The sequence below is a fragment of the Aureobasidium pullulans genome, assembly GCF_000721785.1.
Source record: "Aureobasidium pullulans EXF-150 unplaced genomic scaffold scaffold_6, whole genome shotgun sequence".
Classification (NCBI taxonomy): domain Eukaryota; kingdom Fungi; phylum Ascomycota; class Dothideomycetes; order Dothideales; family Saccotheciaceae; genus Aureobasidium; species Aureobasidium pullulans.
Genome location: NW_021941026.1, coordinates 694,382 through 711,230, shown reverse-complemented (window position 1 = coordinate 711,230; position 16,849 = coordinate 694,382). Strand labels below are relative to the sequence as shown.

Here is a 16,849-nt window from a genome sequence, read left to right as displayed (position 1 = left end):
AACACGATTGCAAACCAACGCGACAAGATGGCCGAGTACACCAAGATGAAGAACGCCGACCTCGAAGCGCTGCTTAAGGAGCGCAACCTTCCTCACACTGGCAAGAAGGCCGAACTGGTCAAGCGACTTCAAGACAGCGATTCGCAAACCACTGACGGCGCTGCGCCTGCTGCATCTAAGAATGAAGACGAAATCGACTGGGACGATGAGCCTGCCGCCGCAGCTGCCAAAGAAGCAACCACAGATGCCGCCGCCGTCGCAATCGCTGCTGGTGGTCAAGGTCAACCTCCAAACCCTCAAGCCGTCCCCAACCAGCAAGTCGACATCGACCCTTCGCAGACGAACGACCTCACAGTGACCCAACCCGCCGACGACGCGTCAACAGCGCCTGCCGCAACTGCCGATGCCACTGCACCTTCAGAAGCACAACCAGAGGAGCCGGCTAAGCCTGCTGTCGACTTCACTTCAGGACTCGCCAAGACGACTTTGGACCAAGAGATTGAGAAGCGCAAGGCGCGCGCAAAGAAGTTTGGCATGAACGAGGATGAGGACGAGGCATTGAAGGCGTTGGAGCGCGCAAAGCGCTTCGGCAACACTGAGATGCCCGGCAAACTCAACGAAGCTCTCCCTGAACGTCGCGAACGCAGTGAGCGCAAGAGAGGAGCTCCTGCTGACGCAGAGCAAAGCGCAAACAAGAAGCGCGACAACGCCGAGGTCAAGCGCGAGAACAACGACAGCAGACGCGGTGGACGCAGAGATGGTGGCAGAAGAGGAGGTGCACCTCAGGCAAAGGCTCCCGCCGCTGCTGCTTCTGCAACCGCCAAGAAGGAGAAGCCGCAGATTAGCGAGGCAGACAGAGCAAAGGCCGAAGCACGCAAGGCGAGATTTGCGTAGGAGGAACAACGCTGCAGTCACGTAACTTGGTATACTTATCGCTCTTTACTTCGTCTCCTGGATCGAGAAGGCTCTTCGCTTCACACCATCGACTGCCATGCAACCACCTTTCAACTGAAAGAACGACTGGATGATTCGTAAACTTGTGACAGTCAAGTATCTGGTGTTCGAAGGCTTGATTAAACCGGCTCCAAGGCATGTTCTTCTTCTTCGAAAAAGCGATCTTCTTAAAATCAGATAGCGTGCAATGAAAACATACAACTTTTGGAGAACATCTGGCGAACCTTTCCATCGCGCGTCCCAGAAGAGTGCGACTGCACGAGTTACATCCGTCGTTTCCAATGATGGCCTGTCGCATATGAGCTCTCGATGGACGCTTTTTGATCTGAAGAGCTATGCATTCTATGTTTAGCACTATCGCAAATAAGGTGCTGGGATCCTTCATCTTAGCCGCGTCACGGCCCTCTTCTGATAGTAAAGGCAGTACTGGATATGCTCTAAGGTCAACACACTTTATGCGTCCAACGCAGCGGCCACTTACACCAGCGATTCACCAGATGACAGCTTTCAAATACCTCGAAATCATCCCACGAGTTAGTCCTGCCGCTGTCAAGAAACGGGGTTGCTACTATGGATCAGTCCAGATGGTACGGGAGGACTCTGTTTGATATGAAGGGCATGGACCAGTAATTAGCTTAGGATGAGGTGCTTCTGCTTGGTTCATATAATGTTTAGAGTAGCATAAGGGTAGCGGAATAACTATCACATAATCTCTCTGGAGATCATCAAACAGTTCTGATACAGTACTCTGTCTGCGCTTACCACCCTCATGTGCTTGTACACCTCAGTGTTCGTTTGGCCAGGTTCATCATGGCCCTATTATTGCGTTACCGGAGTAGCTCTAAATAAGCAGCTCTTATCACATAATGTATAAACCCGAGGCTCTCGTACGTAGCACAAAAATCAAGTTCTTTTAGGCAATTACAGCCCATGTCTTTTTGTTGGGCGTCATACCCTGTCGTTCCGATCGCATGCCTTTTCAGGCAGTCGCAACCATCGAGGCTCCTCTTAGTGTGGGAGTATCGAGCCTAGAGCTTTTGTTCTCTTCTTCCGTAGAGTTCAAACATGACTTGCGTGTTGTGGGCAGGAACGGTGCTGCACGCTACATTTTCGAAACTCTTTTCTCACTTAGCACCAGAACACCACAGTCATTTTACTTTGGACAACCATCGAGCATGAACCATGTGTTGAATGTCAAAAATCAATGCGGTACGAGTGGCCATGACTCGATCGAATGACTGCACGACAATTATTAGTATCCATCGAGGTATACACATTGTGCCTTGTACAGATCATTTCCGGATGGTATTCATTTCCGCAATTATCCGCGAAACAAGCACGTACGGCCACAGTCAGCTGAAAACTGGGCATCCCGTCCGCTCTGCCATACATAAGCAGTTGAACGGCAGATTAGTACTGCGGTGGGTGACCACGTGGGAATCCCTGCTGCTGTACGTTTTGTATCCTTCGTTTTGCTTCTCATAGTACATCAGTAATTCCCTCCGGTATTGTTTGTTTTGTGGTGTTGTTTTTCATATTTTGCTTGTTGAGGATGATGGCGGACGTTGGGTCGTACAATAAGCATTCGTCGCAAGGCGAGAGCACTTTCTTTCTGGCAGTGTGACTCAACGAACTTTGACTGTATGGTCATGGTCGAGCGGAAGGTTATGCAAAGGGACGATGAAATATCGTGAATGATTTGAATTACAACATATAATAGTATAGAAGAGAAGTATCGTTCACTCATTACTTCAGGCTCTTTCCACCACCATGTGACGGCCCAGGAACTTCAGTATAGCTGTCTTCCAAGTGGATTGCTTCCAAAACGACTTGCTCAGAATCATCTACTCGTAGATATTGCTTGCGACCCTGGATGAACCAGAACCCAATGGCGACGACCAGCATCACACCAAAGACAGCAATAGCGTAGTTCATGTCTGCACCGGATGGATTGGGTCCGCCTGGGAAGAAGAAGATGACGGTGGTGACAGCACAATAGATCACACTTATCCAGTTGATGACTGCTCCGTATCTTCCGAGACCAAATTGACCGCCGGCAGGCAATTTGTCGCGACCCACAATCAGCAGTGTCAAGATGGGCATGGCGTAAGAAACGGTGAGCGCAATCGTGGCGACACTGAGGATGGCCTCGAGAACAGTGTTTGCAAATAGGTACAGCAGACCAACAAGAGTGATGAGGAAACCCTGGACCAGCAGGGCTTGAGGAGGAACCTTCCACTTTTTGTTGACGCGCTTGATGTACTTGGAGAAGGGCAGACCGTTGTCACGAGCGAAGCTCCATGTCAAGCGGGAGCCGGTTGTGGTGATGGAAATTCCTTGACCCAAGCTGTTCATGGTGAAGAGCACCATCAAGACGACGGTGCCTTTGATACCAACGGCGTCTTGCACGAGCTGCATGAACGGAAGGCCGGTGGGTGTATTGATGACTGTATCGACGTCCTGGATGCAGAAGAGACACACGACCATGAAGATGAATCCAGTCACGGCGCCGATGACGACGGAGAGGTAGATGGCGCGAGGAGCGTTGACTTTCGGGTTAGGGAGTTCTTCGATCATGTGGACGACCTTGAAGGGGATACGTTAGTAGGTGTTTGCGTGTTGGGAGGAAGTATACATACCGAGTCAAAAGCTGTAAGTCCATAAGCTGCCTGGACAAGTCCGGTGAACCAAACCACGCCTGATGGCCATCCAGTCTCATTGATCCAGGCACCGAACGCGAATGAAGGTGGCTGGAACTCAAGTCCTTGTTTCGTACCAACGCAGATCAGAAGAACGAGACTGAAGATGATGAAAAGTGCTCCAAACTGGATGCCAACGATGTTGTTGAACCAAGGTAGAATCTTATCGTTTCGGCAGGCGACAAGATTGAAACCTGTAAACAAGCTTGCAATGCCGAAGTAGACCAGGAACTCGACCCAGCCTGTCCCTGCTCCAGCCCATTCTGGATCGTACATGAGCTTGATGCCGAGTAAGAAGTTGGTTGCAAATGCCACAAGCGAAGCATTGAGTGTCCACCATCCGAAGACGTTGACCCAGGCACAAATATAGCTAGCAAATCTGCCTGTAGGTGTGTGCCAGAGCGAGTGCATCCAGAAGGCCTGTCCCAGGGCAGTAGGCATAGCACTGCATAGCTCTCCAAGTGAAAGAGCAACGCATAGATTGCATATGAAAACCAGAACAAGGCCCCATAGAATGGTAATTGCTCCGCCGTTGGTCAAGCCCGATGACAGGTCTTGAGCAAATGTACCCCAAGTTCCAAGAATCGAGAAGCAAAGAGCGAACATACTCCATGGCGAGAACTTTCTGGTCAATTCCTCGGTGTGGCCTAGAGCGACCATATCACGGGCGTCTTCATAGCTTTGTCTTCCGACGTCAATGGGTTTGGAGTCCATGACTCCGTCTCCGTGAAACGTTGGGCCGCTCATCAATGATGGTTGAGTTGTAGGTCAAAAGAAGATGATGATGTTGTCAAAGTCCACACGTCGAGCAGAGGGCGAAGTCCGCAAGTGTTATATTCAGGCCATGATGCAAAAGATAGGCGTTACTGCAGTACATGCCGTCTATCCATATGCGTCCCTAAACCAAAAGTGATAAGAAGGGATGTTCAATCTCATGACCAATTCTGGGGCGTAATTCTTTTTCCCCGCTTCTCGAGTGAACTTTAGTTGAAGAGACATTCCGGCAATAGCCAATCTGATGAGCAGAAAACACAGCCTAGATCCATGGCAGCTTGGTGTAAACGGCCACGGACCAAGGATGTGAAAAGCGCGCGACTCGATTCGGAAGGTTCATGCGGATAGTGTCAAACCCCAGTGACTTTCCGTGTCGTCTTCGTGCTTGTCAGAGGAGTTGCGTCCTGCTGTGTGAGCGCCAACGGCATGGGCGCAATTCAGAGATAGACCAAAAGGGAAAGACCACACGATGGTATCTCGTCCGTCTGCTATCGTCCCTGATGATGTTTGTGTTATTGGATGAGAAAATCCGTCTGTCCAGGCTTCAGGATGATTGCTTATCAGATAGCTGACGACCATCGTACTCAACAGTAAACAACATCTCTTGAAGATACCTAATGGGTCTTATCGGTGCGGAACAGGTGAAGTAGGTACACTTGACCAACGCGGCTCAACTTTGTGCGTGTGGTCGTGAGAGGATAGATGGTGATTTTCGGGTGGAGAGATGGCTGGTGAACAAAATGTCCGTGCTTGTCGTTGCCGTCATGGTTCAAGACGCAACTTCTCTGTTGAAAACGATCATTTTCTTCGACTTCTGACTCTCCATTCGAGAACATCTCCAGTATCACTTCCAGTTCGTCCGTCGAAGGGTTGGGGGGTTCTATCACTTCTAATCTCGTCGACATACACGCAAAGAAAGCCATGCATCAACGTCAACTTGTCAACCACTAAACCATATCGATGATTGTGCATCGAAAATGCATAGGCCTTGGATGCGGGTTGAATCCAGGAAGTATTCAACTGACACCGGTTGTACAGCGCATTGGCATGTTATCTGATGAGAGCATGAACTCATGTCAACATGACCAAGGCAGACAAAGCCTAGAGACCTCCCTCGATACCTCGGTAGGTGCTCTGTTCTTTGTGCGTCCGACATGACTGTCTCGGGCTAGGGGCATAAAGAGAGGTCTCCTTCTATACCGGTAGAAGATCTCATTCAACCGGCTTTATAATGAGAAGTAGCTGCCGACTTCAACCGATATGCACCTTCCTCGGCTTCAAAAGGACGGAAACCTGCCATATGACTGCACAGCCCCTGAAGCTATGCATTGAACCTGCCGACAAACTTTGCCTTCGAGGTTCGAATCTCGTCTTTTGCTAGGGTTTTGGTCTCCCTCTTGTCCTTGCCCTGCCATACTACGGAGAAATCAGATATCCCGCATGCACTACCCCGCCTTGGGGCCCCACAGAGTGCAGACCATACTTGCGGAGAAATCATTCATCCAACACCTGCATGAAGAAGACACACCTGATGTGCGTTCCACTGAGAGTATCAAAGGGTAATTCGAAGTGGTATTTGCATCCATGCAGCATACCAGGATCCTCCGGTGGGAGACAGTGCCTGGACCATATGCCATAGTGCCATGCATAAGGCAGCAGACTATATATAAAGGCAGTAGGTGTCTATGTTTCATCGCAGCAGATCAGCAATATCTACCACGCGAAAAATCTTTCAGATGTATGCTTTGATCACCAAGATCGGCGCCCTGGCTGTGGCCTCTTTGGCTACCCAAGCAGTTGCCGTTCCTTCAAACAGCAAGCCCGATCCTTTCTCGAATGCTTCATGGCCTCTGCCCCACAACATCAGTGGTGTTTCGAATCCTGGAGCCAACGAAAGCTATCAAGGATGGGGCGGCGTTCATCTCCATGATCCGTCCATCGTCATGGGCCCCGATGGCCACTTCTACTCATTCTCAACTCATGGCTTGGTCGTCATTAGCAGGGCTTCCCAGCCGAACTCGCTAGATGGCTATTGGGAGCCCATTGGCTCGGTGCTGGGGGGCTCTAGCATCATCAACAATACTGGAAACACTGATCCATGGTACAGTTCATTAGACAATTGGAAGTGATGTCTGAAAGCTAATATGGTCAACACAGGGCCCCTGATGTGCACAAGGTCGGCGATACCTACTACTGCTACTACGCTGTCTCGCAATTCGGCAGCCAGTTCTCCAGCATCGGCCTTGCGACCTCAAAGACACTCAGGCCTGGCAGCTGGGTCGACCACGGTGCCGTACTTACCTCCAACACTACCGCCCCCTCGCCTTTGAACATCACCAACGCCATCGATGCAAACCTCTTCATCGATCCCAAGACCAAGATCCCTTACCTCACATATGGCAGTTTCTGGAGTGATATTTGGCAATTCCAACTGGCCAAGGATCTTCTCAGTGTAGTGTGGACCCCTGCACCAGTGCAATTGAGTTTGGATCCTGTTAGCCCCCAGGCAGAAGAGGGAGCGTACCTGAGCCGTCACGACAGCTGGTACTACCTCTGGTACAGCCACGGTTCATGCTGCGGCTACAACGTCTCTGCTCTCCCTGCTCCCGGTCAAGAGTAAGTTTCCTCCCCCTTTCGCATCTCTCTACATCCCAATTTGACTTTGTCCAGATACTCCATCCGCGTCGGCCGCTCCCGCTCAGCCACCGGACCCTTCGTCGACCGCAACGGTGTTGACCTCAGAAACGGCGGCGGCTATATCATCTACGGCAGCCACGATTACGTCTACGGCCCTGGAGGCCAAGCTGTGCTCACAAACTACCACGGTCGCGATGTGCTTTACTACCACTACGTCAACACTATCCAGAACCCTACCTATGTTGACGAACTCAAGTTGCTGGGCTGGAACTACATCAATTACATCCAGGGCTGGCCTGTTCTGTCCTACGACTAGAAAGCATGGCTTGCAGAGAAGATCAGATGCGGGTTATGAAGAAAACAAGAATCTTGCACTGGCTTGACGCGAAACGGGAAACCAGCACAATACAATCATGAGCTGACAAAATCATCATATTTCCAAACACAGTCACTAATCTTGTAAAAGAACAAAGCTCAGTGCAATTATCTAAGCATTTCAATTGATTGCCAATAGTTCTGCAAGCTTTATGCGTCCTCTCTTGCGTCTTCCTCATGCATGTCCATTCTGTTCGCATGAGTATCTTCTAGAAACCTCAAGATAGCTGCCTCGCCTTCGACTTGTCTGTGCAGACCACCTGATTCTCTAAAACAGATGGTGCGCTTCAATACTCCAGTCAAGATCAAATTATCACCATTTGCGTCTGTCAGGTTGGCGTTGAGTTGCTCGGTCGGTGATGGAATGACTTCGACAGCAACGCCGAGTTTGGTGAGATGTGATGTTACAGCAGTGTCTGTGGACTCGTCGCTAGACAGAAACAACATGGGCTTTTCTTCCTCGGGTAGCTCTGATTTAAGGTGCAGGACATCGAAGCCTAGGCCATAGACTGCATTCCAATCGGGTGCTGTACCCTGGTTCTCGAAGCCAAAGGCGTTGATCAGTCTCTGACTCTCCTCAGGGTGGCCATTGATGGTTTGTCTTGCTTGCGATTTGTTCTTGCCGACAGCACCTTGACCCCAGATCAATCTCGAGTCGGCCGAGAGGAATGTACCAATATGACGGAAGGTGATGGAGATGCGCATGTTGCCATAAGCGGACTCTGCAGGGACGCGCTCAACAGCTGGGCGCTTATCTGGCATGATACCATGAAGCCAAGATCCATTCGTGTCCAGACCCATGACGAACATGCTGTTGTGGGGCATAGGGATACGTTGTGTAACGCGAGCGCGGTCGTATTCTCGTTTGATCTGCGTATCGGTTGCTGCACTTGCATCGATAGATCTCTGTTGCTTATCGGGACTTGAACCTGATCCTTCGAATGTTGTGGGACGCTTCGTGCGGAGCCTCATGGTACGTTGAGCACCAAGCGAAACATTGACGATGTTGCTTCCTGGCACGACATCCAGAGTCTTGTCAGAGTGCTCAGAGATGTGATCCTGACCACTCCTGTACAGCTGTATCAAAGCATGATTCAGTTTATGTCCGACTCTTTCTTCAGCTCTTTCTTTGATCTTTGAGACGACCGGACTCCAGTGCAGCAGAGATAAAGATTGGTCTGAGGGGTGTCGGTACACAGGCATGCTGCCATCCGCATCGTCGATATCGCCTTGGCAGCAGACAAGTCGTGGCACCTCGCCAGCGGCATGGTACATGCGCTGCCAGTAGACTTCGGAGAACAGCTCCTGAAAAGCTATCTTGGAGGTCTCGGAGTCCAGCAAATCGTAGACTATCCTTGAATCGCCGCTTCCGATCTTGTCGCTCGGACTGAGCAGGGTTGAGTTCTTCTGTCGCATCTGTAGCTTGCGAGAGACCCGGGCGGGTTGTGCGGCAGCGGGTCTTGCTGCTTCACTAGATCTCGTGTCGACCATAATCCTTCCGGGTGCGCTGAGTTGATGCAGAATGGAGTCTGCTTCGAGCTGGTTGCCGGCATAAGACATGGTTGACTGTGAGTCAAGCGCCACGTGAGGCTCCGACAATGGCTTGTACCGTGTAGCGTCGGCGCTCCTGTCGTGTATCACGCGCGGCTCCGACTGGATGCTTCGGTCCTGCGTGTCATCATCGTGTCGTCGGCCTCCAGCATACCCTGCGCTTGTGTGTAGTCGATGGCTTGTAGCGTCTGGAAGTTGAGGGCTTGTAGATTTTGCATGCTTAGAGGAAGCGTGTCCTGTGTTGCCTGCTACACCGAGTTGGTCATCACTCAACTTCATACCATTCAAGTGGCGTTCAAGGTCGCTAGGAGAAGAAGGTTCACGTACGCTTCCTTGATCTTCCATGTCCACGTCGGACTGACCAGTCCCGGTTTCGTTGCTAGATTCATCTGTGTTCGTCTCTCCTCTCAGTCTCGATAAGACCGACGCTGATGATGTGACTGATGCTCCCATGATATCGACAAGCTGCTGGACTGCTCGATCGTGTCGGTCCTTGAGTCTGTAGTTGAGGCAGTCTTCGACAAGGTTGATCGAAAGACCGTGTTGTGCGGCATCCAAGGCTGTGGCGTAGACGGAGAGGTTTGTGGTACAACCAACGACGTAGACTTCAGTGATGAGCTTCGCGCGTAGCATCAACAGCAAGGAGGAGGAGGTGAAAGCTGAGTAGTATGACTTGACGATCTTGACATCCCTAGGCGACACTAGCTCCTTGACCTCCGGAGATAGCTCAGCGCCCCAACTTCCTGGCAAGCAGCAGTTGTCTTCGAGCTTGTCCTGGGAGAGGAAGAGGTCCTGATCGACACCCGAGGGCGATGACGAATCTGCTTCGAGTTCTGCTGCTCTGTTCATGGTCCGCTGAACGAGTTGGTTGATGCGACGATTCGACCGCATCGAAGGACGGGAGGAGTAGTTCGTCATCTCATCGTCGCTGCTGACTACAGGTAGCACAAAGCCATCATCTGCAATCACCATACAGCCAGAGCCTGATGCGTTGTTAACTGAGCGCTTTCCACGATACTCGGTCGTGATCCAGAAGATCTCTCCATGCTCGCGAAAGGCAGGGACCAGTTCCTTGATCCTTTCAAGGTACCCTGTGGCGGTATTGACAGGTAGCTTGCCATCGGGTGATGTAAAATCGTTTTGCAGACCAACGACTAGCAGTGCTTGGCGGGTGGATATCTGATTTTGGCTGCCCGAAAGGAGCGCCGACAGAAAGGACATGGTCGTAAAGTCGATTCAAACTTGAAAGAGGGTAGAAAGAGAGAGTTGGAACAGTCAAAATAGGCAGCGTGGACACAGGTAAGGTTTTGGTGTGACGGAAGAAGGTTCGTTTGCTTGTCTGTGCTGTAGTGGGGAAAGAAGGATAGAAGTAGAGTATGTAGGGACAGACAGGAGGCAGTCGCAAGGGACGAGTGGCTCAACGAGTGGTAGGGCAGATAATAAAACGCAGCACCGTCCGAACGAGCGACCCAGAGGACCGGAACCTCAAATCAGTCCATCCTAGTCACAATATCTGTGTACGCCGCGATTTGATTTGAACAAAGGGTCTGGGCACGGCAAGAGTCCATTAGAGTAGACGACAAGGCGCAAGTAACAGACGATGACTGCATGCAGGAGCGATGAGGCTGAAAGAAAGTTGGTATTCATGTGTTTGAAGATCAAGGACACAAGAGACCATGTTCAGGCACAGGACAGCTCGGTGGATGGGATAAACGCGGTGTCCGTGCACAGGCCGAGAGGCATGCGGCCGATCTCAAATCATCGTCGGGCGAAGCCGAGGGGAATTTATGATGCACCGCAAAGAGCTTGTTATTATTGTTATGGTACATGTGTAGAGACATTCTTCTTAGACGCGGTGCCGCTCTACCATCGCTTGTCGATACAAGCGCTCGTGAAGCAATAGATCTTCCTGGATCTGCAGCCCTGTCGGGAGTACTCGCGAGGCTGTGGTGCTATTGGATGTGCTTAACGAAGCTGCCGTTCCGAACGGGACCAGGGCACAATTGCACAAACTGCCGCTTGTCAAACAAGGGTCTTGTCATGCGAAGATTTGTCGCGCCACAATTACAGATCCAGGCAGAGGCTCGAATGCCTCGACAAGTCTGTGTCTAGAACAGCTGTCTAGACCTTTCATTTTCGTCAAACATAGGAGCTCTACCTTCGAGGAACATGAAATTGCTACTGTACAGAGAGAACTGCATGCAGCATGTACAGTGCAATGCAGAAATTTGGAAACAGAACGCGCTCGGGCTTGCCGAACACAACCTCATCACTGCAGCCACAGCGTGCATCAGAATGCCTGCACCAATCAACCTGTGGTTGAGGCACTCTTGCGCTTCCATCGCAACACATGAAACGGCCGCGTCTGAGCCGGTCGCGTGTTCGTCGTTTGTTCCACGGCCAATGGCAGACGGCAGGAGCTGTTTTCTGGAGAAGAGCGGAGAAACATTCGAGAAGGCCCACCGTTTGTCGCTTCCGGTCCGAAAAATGTGTCATGCTTCACAAGTTCACATGCATGTCGCTGGGTTCGCAGGCTCGTTACATACCGACCTCCAGTTTACTCCTTGCCTTTGGGCATCAATCAGTGTGCGAAACAGGCAGCACCGAGCGAGTACGTGAATTCTGTAACAGATGACCGAGGTAGGGAGACGACACTCGGACGTAAAACAAGTGCTGCAGGATCGCTTTCTCAGATGACTCGGCATGCACACGTCCTTCATCAATTCGTGCATAGAACAAATCCGTCCGAGTGACGTTCCTTTTCTGCAGGGAAGAGAACGATCGATTTAGTGTCTGGCCAACTTGGCCACGAGGTTTTGTGGCGACCACGTGGAATTGAGTAGTGTCAATCTATCCTTTCGCCGAGCGGCCCATCTAATTTGTAAAACAACCCCTGGTTCGGACGGACGGGGCTTGGTCTCCTCCAATTCTGACCAACAATGTGGCGGGCATTCATAGTCAGAATTTTACTACGCATCTCATGGCTTAGGGCAGCATGTCGAAAACCGTTCACCTTCACGCCTCTTCCGTGTTCTCCTTCAACAAGCATGTTCCTCTGTCACCGCAAAAGCTGGTGTATGAATGCATGATTGTACGTCATGGTCTAGCTCTGAAGCGGCCGACTTGACGATTTTCCCAAAAGGGATGTCCGTACAGGATACCCGCGTGGCATAATGTTCGAGTTGAGGTCTGTCTGAATTGCCGATGATGATATTAGTGCCGGAGAAGGCGCCGGACGATGTGGGAATATTGATATGGGAAGATCCCTTCCAATATCGCCTCACTTGGCAAAGAAATTGGTGATCTTTTGAGAGCCATCCTTGGCTTTTGGCGGCGACTTAGCTTGTGTGTTGTTGGTAACGGCACTTCTCATAGTACGACCGTGGCCAGAGCGACTGGTGGATGCTTGATCTGGCTCTGCTTTCTGGACTTTCTGTGGTGGTTCCTGATCATTGAAGCCATCTGGCGAGTGCTCACGTTTGATCGCAGTCGATTCATGCTTGTCCGATGTCTCTGTGAGTTCGGGAAGAGGAGCATTGTCTTCAGTGCTTTGAGGGTCTAGAACGGTGGAACGGTCTTCATCGGGTTCTCGTTTGACTTGATCCCCATGTGATTGAAGGTCCTCTTCCTGGTTTTTCACTATTTTCTCCTCGTTTTCACTTTTAGCCTGCTTTCTCTGGTTGCCGAAGAAGTTGGCAATGTTGCTTTTGTTCTCTTTGCTGTCAATTGGGATGATGAAGGACGGAGAGTTGTTGCCAACTTTGCCAACAGCTTTGTCAACAGGGTAGCACTCAAGCTCACCGTCGTATGGCTTGAGAAGTGATTGGAGTTCCTTGGACCACTCCGAGCGAGCAGGATCGAGCCAGGTCTTGACAGCTTCGGAACCATTGTTGAAGATGACAGGCATGCGGTCATGCAGGAACTTGAGTTGGGTATTGGAGTCAGTGGTGATGACGGTGTATGTGTAAAGTTTGTCGGACTGGCCCTCATATTGGACACAGTCCCAGAGACCGGCGAAGCACATGAGTTGACCGTCCTTTCTCTTTACGAAATGCGGAATACGATCACGGCCGTTGTTCTTCTTCAACCATTCGTAGAAGCCTTCGCAGACGATGATGCATCTCTTGCGCTGCTTCATAGTGTTCCACAAACCGCCTGAAGTGGACAAGGAATCGTCGCGGCAGTTGATGGTGCGCATCATGTTGCCATAGTCGGGCTGTCTCTTTGTCCAGAATGGAATCAGGCCCCACTTCATGGCCTGCAGCTTGTATCGGGTTTCTTTTGTGGCAGCTCCATCGACAGTGTCAGTCTTGTCTTTATCTTGTGGTTGAGATGCGGCGCCCGAGTCCGGAACATCGGCACGGTAAACTAGGCCATGATTGCCAGGAGCGAAGTTATAAGTCTGGCGAACAGTATTATCGTCATCGTCGGGAGCCTCATCAGCAGGCATGTTTTCTTGTTGCAATCTTCGGCGAGCTGCCGAAGGGCGCAGAGACATTGCATATCTGCCACACATGATGATTCGATGTTTCTTCTTTGGTTGGAGAGTTTGTGATGGGAAACGATGCAATGGCGATGGCAATGGCAATTGAAGGCGAAGTGGAAGACGCGCACGACCGCGTTGATGACGTCTTCGGAACGTGAAACACTTTGTCGAATTGAAGATGCGGCAGCTTCGCGCTTGGAGCTCGCATTTCTCTACAGCACGCACAATGTTATCACGACCAGCAGCAAGTGCCTTGAAGGCTACTCCAATCTTCCGAGCAGGTGCCAGACGATGTGTCTCGTCGCTTGGACACGCCAGAACTCGACCTCACATCACCTTCAATGCCCGGACATCACACCGATGGCAGCAATCTCGCGGTAAAGCTTCCTTTACTCGAGGTGCTAAAGAGCTTTGGGCCGCCCATCCGTATCTCGTCTCATTAGCAGGCGCCGCCATCCTCGCCGGCTCTGCCGGTATAGCCTACGCCAACTATCTTTATTCGACCTACATTATCGCCTCGTTCCACAACTACCCAGAGCCTGTTGCACAAAAACTGCGGAGGGCCATCTACTATACGAACATCGACCTCGACGCGAAAAATGCCCTCAAGTACTACAAGCAGGGTCTTGAGATCGCCAATGAGCTCGGCATGGATCCCTTCTCCAACGAGATCATTGGCGTCAAGATTCAGGTTTCTGCTCTCATGGAGAAGATCCAGAACTACCCCAAGGCCATTCAAGTCCTCGAGATCCTGAGAAACGACTGCCTGGCTTGGGAGGAGAAGTTCGGCCAGCTTGACGATCACAAGGAGAAGCGCACGCGCATCATGAAGCAGCTCGTTGCCATGTCCGTCAAGCTCGGCGACCTTTACTCCAACCAATATATCCAAGACGCCAAGTCCGCCGAAGAGAGACTGGTTTGGGCTCTGGAAACATCGCTGCGCGAGAAGCAACGTAGACAAGAGCCTGGAGTTTTGGAAAAGGAGGGTGAGTGGATGTCAGACAACGAGATGGGCGCATCCATGGAGGCCCTCGCACACAACTACGAAGAGCAAAACAAGCACTATTTGGCTACACCTCTCTTCCTCCAGGCTTTGAACTTCAAGTCTGACAAAGATTGTCACTCGGTCATCCTGATGAATAATCTTGCCATCTCAATCGCTCAGCAGAACCCTCCTCCAAATTCAGAGACAAAATCTCCATCACAGGCTGTTCTATTAAAGAATGCCAAACAGTGGGCTCAAAAAGCTCTCGATCTTGCTGCCGACATTGAGCCACCCACTCGCGATGAGGAGTGCGACGTAGGTTGTGCTGTCGCATTGCATAACCTTGGTATGTATCACGCCTGAAAGCTTCATGAGACCAACGCTAACAATATTTATAGGTGAGTTCGCCGAGTTGAACAAAGACATCATGGAGGCGAAGAAGCGCTACAAGGAAGCAGTCAGCCTTGCGAGAGCCATTGGCTTCGAGGATGGCCTCGAGAACAGTTCCGCTGCTCTCAGACGACTGTCGTAGATTCATGCTTATTCGCGCTCTTACACTCCACTTCGATACCCTGCGTTGCGAGAATATGAAGAAAAATAAACCATTGTACATATACTTCGAAGTCATGATGCTGGGTAGGGCCATGAATCGTTTACATCTAACAGCGAATACTGTTCTCTTCTTGCATTACATCCCCTGTCATCGTACACTTCCTCAAAGCTTTGCGTATCTGGGCTTCGTCTTCTGTATGCCAGCTGTCAACGAGTCGGTGACATCTGCAGTATTGCAGTATGCCGCATTCCAGACTGACACATATCTCAGACCTAGGAACATGAATGTCAGTCGCCGTTTATCTTGATAACCGTCCATAAAACTTACCATCCTGCACCGAGTGATCCCTTGAGAAGTTCAAGACTTCCTTCGTACCCATGATAGCTACCGGGCTCTTGCTAGCAATCAACTCTGCCTTCTCGACCGCTTTGCTCAGAGCCTCGGCCTTTGTGTCGTAGATTGCAGAAACAATACCCACTGCCAAAGCCTCCTTGGCAGAGAATATCCTGGCTGTCAAGGCGACGTCTTTGATGAATGACATGGGGATGTTAGCTTTCGGTAGACGAGTAAGAGTGCCAATGTCTGCTGCGAGACCGATGTCGACCTCCTTGACTGCGAAGCGGGTGGTGGAGACACAGATGCGGATGTCAGCGCAGAGAGTCATATCTAGTGCAAGGCCGAAGGATACTCCATGTAGCACTGCTATCACGGCTGTTTGATCATTGTCAGAAATGTCCTCAGACGCAAAAGTAGCAGTGGCGACTTACGCTTCTCGCATTTCTCGATTTGACTGATGCTTGCTTGAAATTCATCGATATGGTGGCGTAGACGCTGTGCTACTCTTGCAGCATCAAGTCCATCGTTCCCTGACAAGACCCCGGTTTCTGATGCTGATTGCACATCCAGACCTGCTGAGAAGGCTCTGTCGCCTGCGCTGGTCAAGACCACGCAGCGGACGTCCTGGTCATGCGATAGACGTTCGAAGATCTGACCGATGCCCTTCCACATTCTGTGATACTGTTAGCCTTCGGATCATATCGGCCGTAGTGACATGCGCTTGATAGTCGACGAGCAGTATGATAAATGACTCGTGCAAGAGAAGTGATAGTCAGGACGAGGTTCTTACGTACGTTTCATTGAAGGCATTCATCTTCTGAGGCCTGTTGATCTCGACCTGCGCGACATATTCCCTAGGGAATGTAACGTTGAAGTACTCGTAATTGTATGTTGATGCCATTATTGCGGGCTGTAAGATGTAGGTATGATCCAGGGTCGTTAAATGGAGAAAACAGAAAGGGCGAAGAAGCAAGAGAGAGATATGCCACCTTTCCTCCGAGCAGTCCCACACCTTGGCTTAAGTATCGTCCACTGTTGTCCTTTACCAAGACTTTTATTCGGGCGGTTCACTTCGCGTACCTGGTGGTTGGAATATCGAGTGCATCATACGGCCGCAAAGGAGGAGCTTTGGTGGTGCCGAGAGATGCCGAGGTTCGTTGCAAGTCCGTTCATGCACCTTCGTTTCTTGACACCTTGAAGCCATGCAATTCTGGAGATATGGAGAGATGTTCATGGCATCGACCATCATTGCTCTGAAGAACTCGGTCGCCGAGATTCGAGGTATAGCTCCCTATGTATAGCAAGAGTGGGTTGCTGTATGAGTAGGTGGCGGGTTTAGAGCTATCCGATCCACATGCAAGACCGTTGCGGACCGCAGAATCAGGGTCGACTGCCACCCGAAGTTGGCGTTCATGAGATAGGAAATCCCATACTCGGAGTAGCTCAGCATGCAACGGCATTACTATGGTCGTTGTTCGGTGAAGCGAAGGCGTTGAGAA

General features: G+C 50.8%; 9 protein-coding genes across 9 annotated transcripts; 5 read left to right on the top strand and 4 right to left on the bottom strand.

Moving 5' to 3' along the window:
- Window positions 1–27: 27 nt before the first annotated feature.
- M438DRAFT_240463 (uncharacterized protein) lies at window positions 28–675 on the top strand (the record flags this gene model as incomplete). The annotated part of the gene is made up of 1 exon (XM_029899522.1): window positions 28–675. A coding segment is annotated over one exon (648 nt), but the record flags the coding sequence as incomplete, so codon positions are not given.
- A 1,602-nt stretch (window positions 676–2,277) lies between these two features.
- M438DRAFT_187869 (uncharacterized protein) lies at window positions 2,278–2,569 on the top strand (the record flags this gene model as incomplete). Its single annotated transcript, XM_029899229.1, has 1 exon — window positions 2,278–2,569. A coding segment is annotated over one exon (162 nt), but the record flags the coding sequence as incomplete, so codon positions are not given.
- Window positions 2,570–2,700: 131 nt separating this feature from the next.
- Window positions 2,701–4,367, bottom strand: M438DRAFT_333902 (amino acid permease family protein; the record flags this gene model as incomplete). The annotated part of the gene is made up of 2 exons (XM_029903660.1): window positions 2,701–3,540; window positions 3,594–4,367. The coding sequence occupies 2 exons, from the start codon at window positions 4,365–4,367 to the stop codon at window positions 2,701–2,703; spliced, it is 1,614 nt and encodes a 537-aa protein (XP_029762154.1).
- Window positions 4,368–6,163: 1,796 nt separating this feature from the next.
- Window positions 6,164–7,380, top strand: M438DRAFT_316091 (endo-1,5-alpha-L-arabinosidase; the record flags this gene model as incomplete). Its single annotated transcript, XM_029902679.1, has 3 exons — window positions 6,164–6,528; window positions 6,585–7,043; window positions 7,098–7,380. The coding sequence occupies 3 exons, from the start codon at window positions 6,164–6,166 to the stop codon at window positions 7,378–7,380; spliced, it is 1,107 nt and encodes a 368-aa protein (XP_029762153.1).
- Window positions 7,381–7,898: 518 nt separating this feature from the next.
- Window positions 7,899–8,819, bottom strand: M438DRAFT_248161 (uncharacterized protein; the record flags this gene model as incomplete). The annotated part of the gene is made up of 1 exon (XM_029899612.1): window positions 7,899–8,819. A coding segment is annotated over one exon (921 nt), but the record flags the coding sequence as incomplete, so codon positions are not given.
- Window positions 8,820–11,026: 2,207 nt separating this feature from the next.
- M438DRAFT_187749 (uncharacterized protein) lies at window positions 11,027–11,722 on the top strand. Its single transcript, XM_029899228.1, has one exon. It carries the CDS (start codon window positions 11,160–11,162, stop codon window positions 11,607–11,609), a length of 450 nt encoding a protein of 149 aa, XP_029762151.1. The 5' UTR covers window positions 11,027–11,159; the 3' UTR covers window positions 11,610–11,722.
- A 548-nt stretch (window positions 11,723–12,270) lies between these two features.
- M438DRAFT_373478 (DUF159 domain protein) lies at window positions 12,271–13,506 on the bottom strand (the record flags this gene model as incomplete). The annotated part of the gene is made up of 1 exon (XM_029908424.1): window positions 12,271–13,506. One exon carries the CDS (start codon window positions 13,504–13,506, stop codon window positions 12,271–12,273), a length of 1,236 nt encoding a protein of 411 aa, XP_029762150.1.
- Window positions 13,507–13,669: 163 nt separating this feature from the next.
- M438DRAFT_396111 (uncharacterized protein) lies at window positions 13,670–15,132 on the top strand. Its single transcript, XM_029909250.1, has 2 exons — window positions 13,670–14,807; window positions 14,860–15,132. The coding sequence occupies exons 1-2, from the start codon at window positions 13,703–13,705 to the stop codon at window positions 14,991–14,993; spliced, it is 1,239 nt and encodes a 412-aa protein (XP_029762149.1). The 5' UTR covers window positions 13,670–13,702; the 3' UTR covers window positions 14,994–15,132.
- Window positions 14,867–16,537, bottom strand: M438DRAFT_316079 (ClpP/crotonase). The gene is made up of 4 exons (XM_029902678.1): window positions 16,145–16,537; window positions 15,782–16,023; window positions 15,342–15,725; window positions 14,867–15,286 (listed from the first exon to the last, which is right to left on the bottom strand). The coding sequence occupies exons 1-4, from the start codon at window positions 16,249–16,251 to the stop codon at window positions 15,177–15,179; spliced, it is 843 nt and encodes a 280-aa protein (XP_029762148.1). The 5' UTR covers window positions 16,252–16,537; the 3' UTR covers window positions 14,867–15,176.
- Between the last annotated feature and the right edge of the window lie 312 nt (window positions 16,538–16,849).

What these genes read in the sequence shown, in the direction of transcription:
- M438DRAFT_187749 (XM_029899228.1), top strand. Translation starts at nt 11,160, where the DNA reads ATGAAATTGCTACTGTACAGAGAGAACTGCATGCAGCATGTACAGTGC.
- M438DRAFT_396111 (XM_029909250.1), top strand. Translation starts at nt 13,703, where the DNA reads ATGTTATCACGACCAGCAGCAAGTGCCTTGAAGGCTACTCCAATCTTC. An exon ending in TGTCGCATTGCATAACCTTG is followed by an intron (nt 14,808 to 14,859) that starts GTATGTATCACG and finishes CAATATTTATAG; the next exon opens with GTGAGTTCGCCGAGTTGAAC.
- M438DRAFT_316079 (XM_029902678.1), bottom strand. Translation starts at nt 16,251, where the DNA reads ATGGCATCAACATACAATTACGAGTACTTCAACGTTACATTCCCTAGG. An exon ending in ATGAATGCCTTCAATGAAAC is followed by an intron (nt 16,024 to 16,144) that starts GTACGTAAGAAC and finishes ACAGTATCACAG; the next exon opens with AATGTGGAAGGGCATCGGTC. An exon ending in GGATCACTCGGTGCAGGATG is followed by an intron (nt 15,287 to 15,341) that starts GTAAGTTTTATG and finishes TCATGTTCCTAG; the next exon opens with GTCTGAGATATGTGTCAGTC.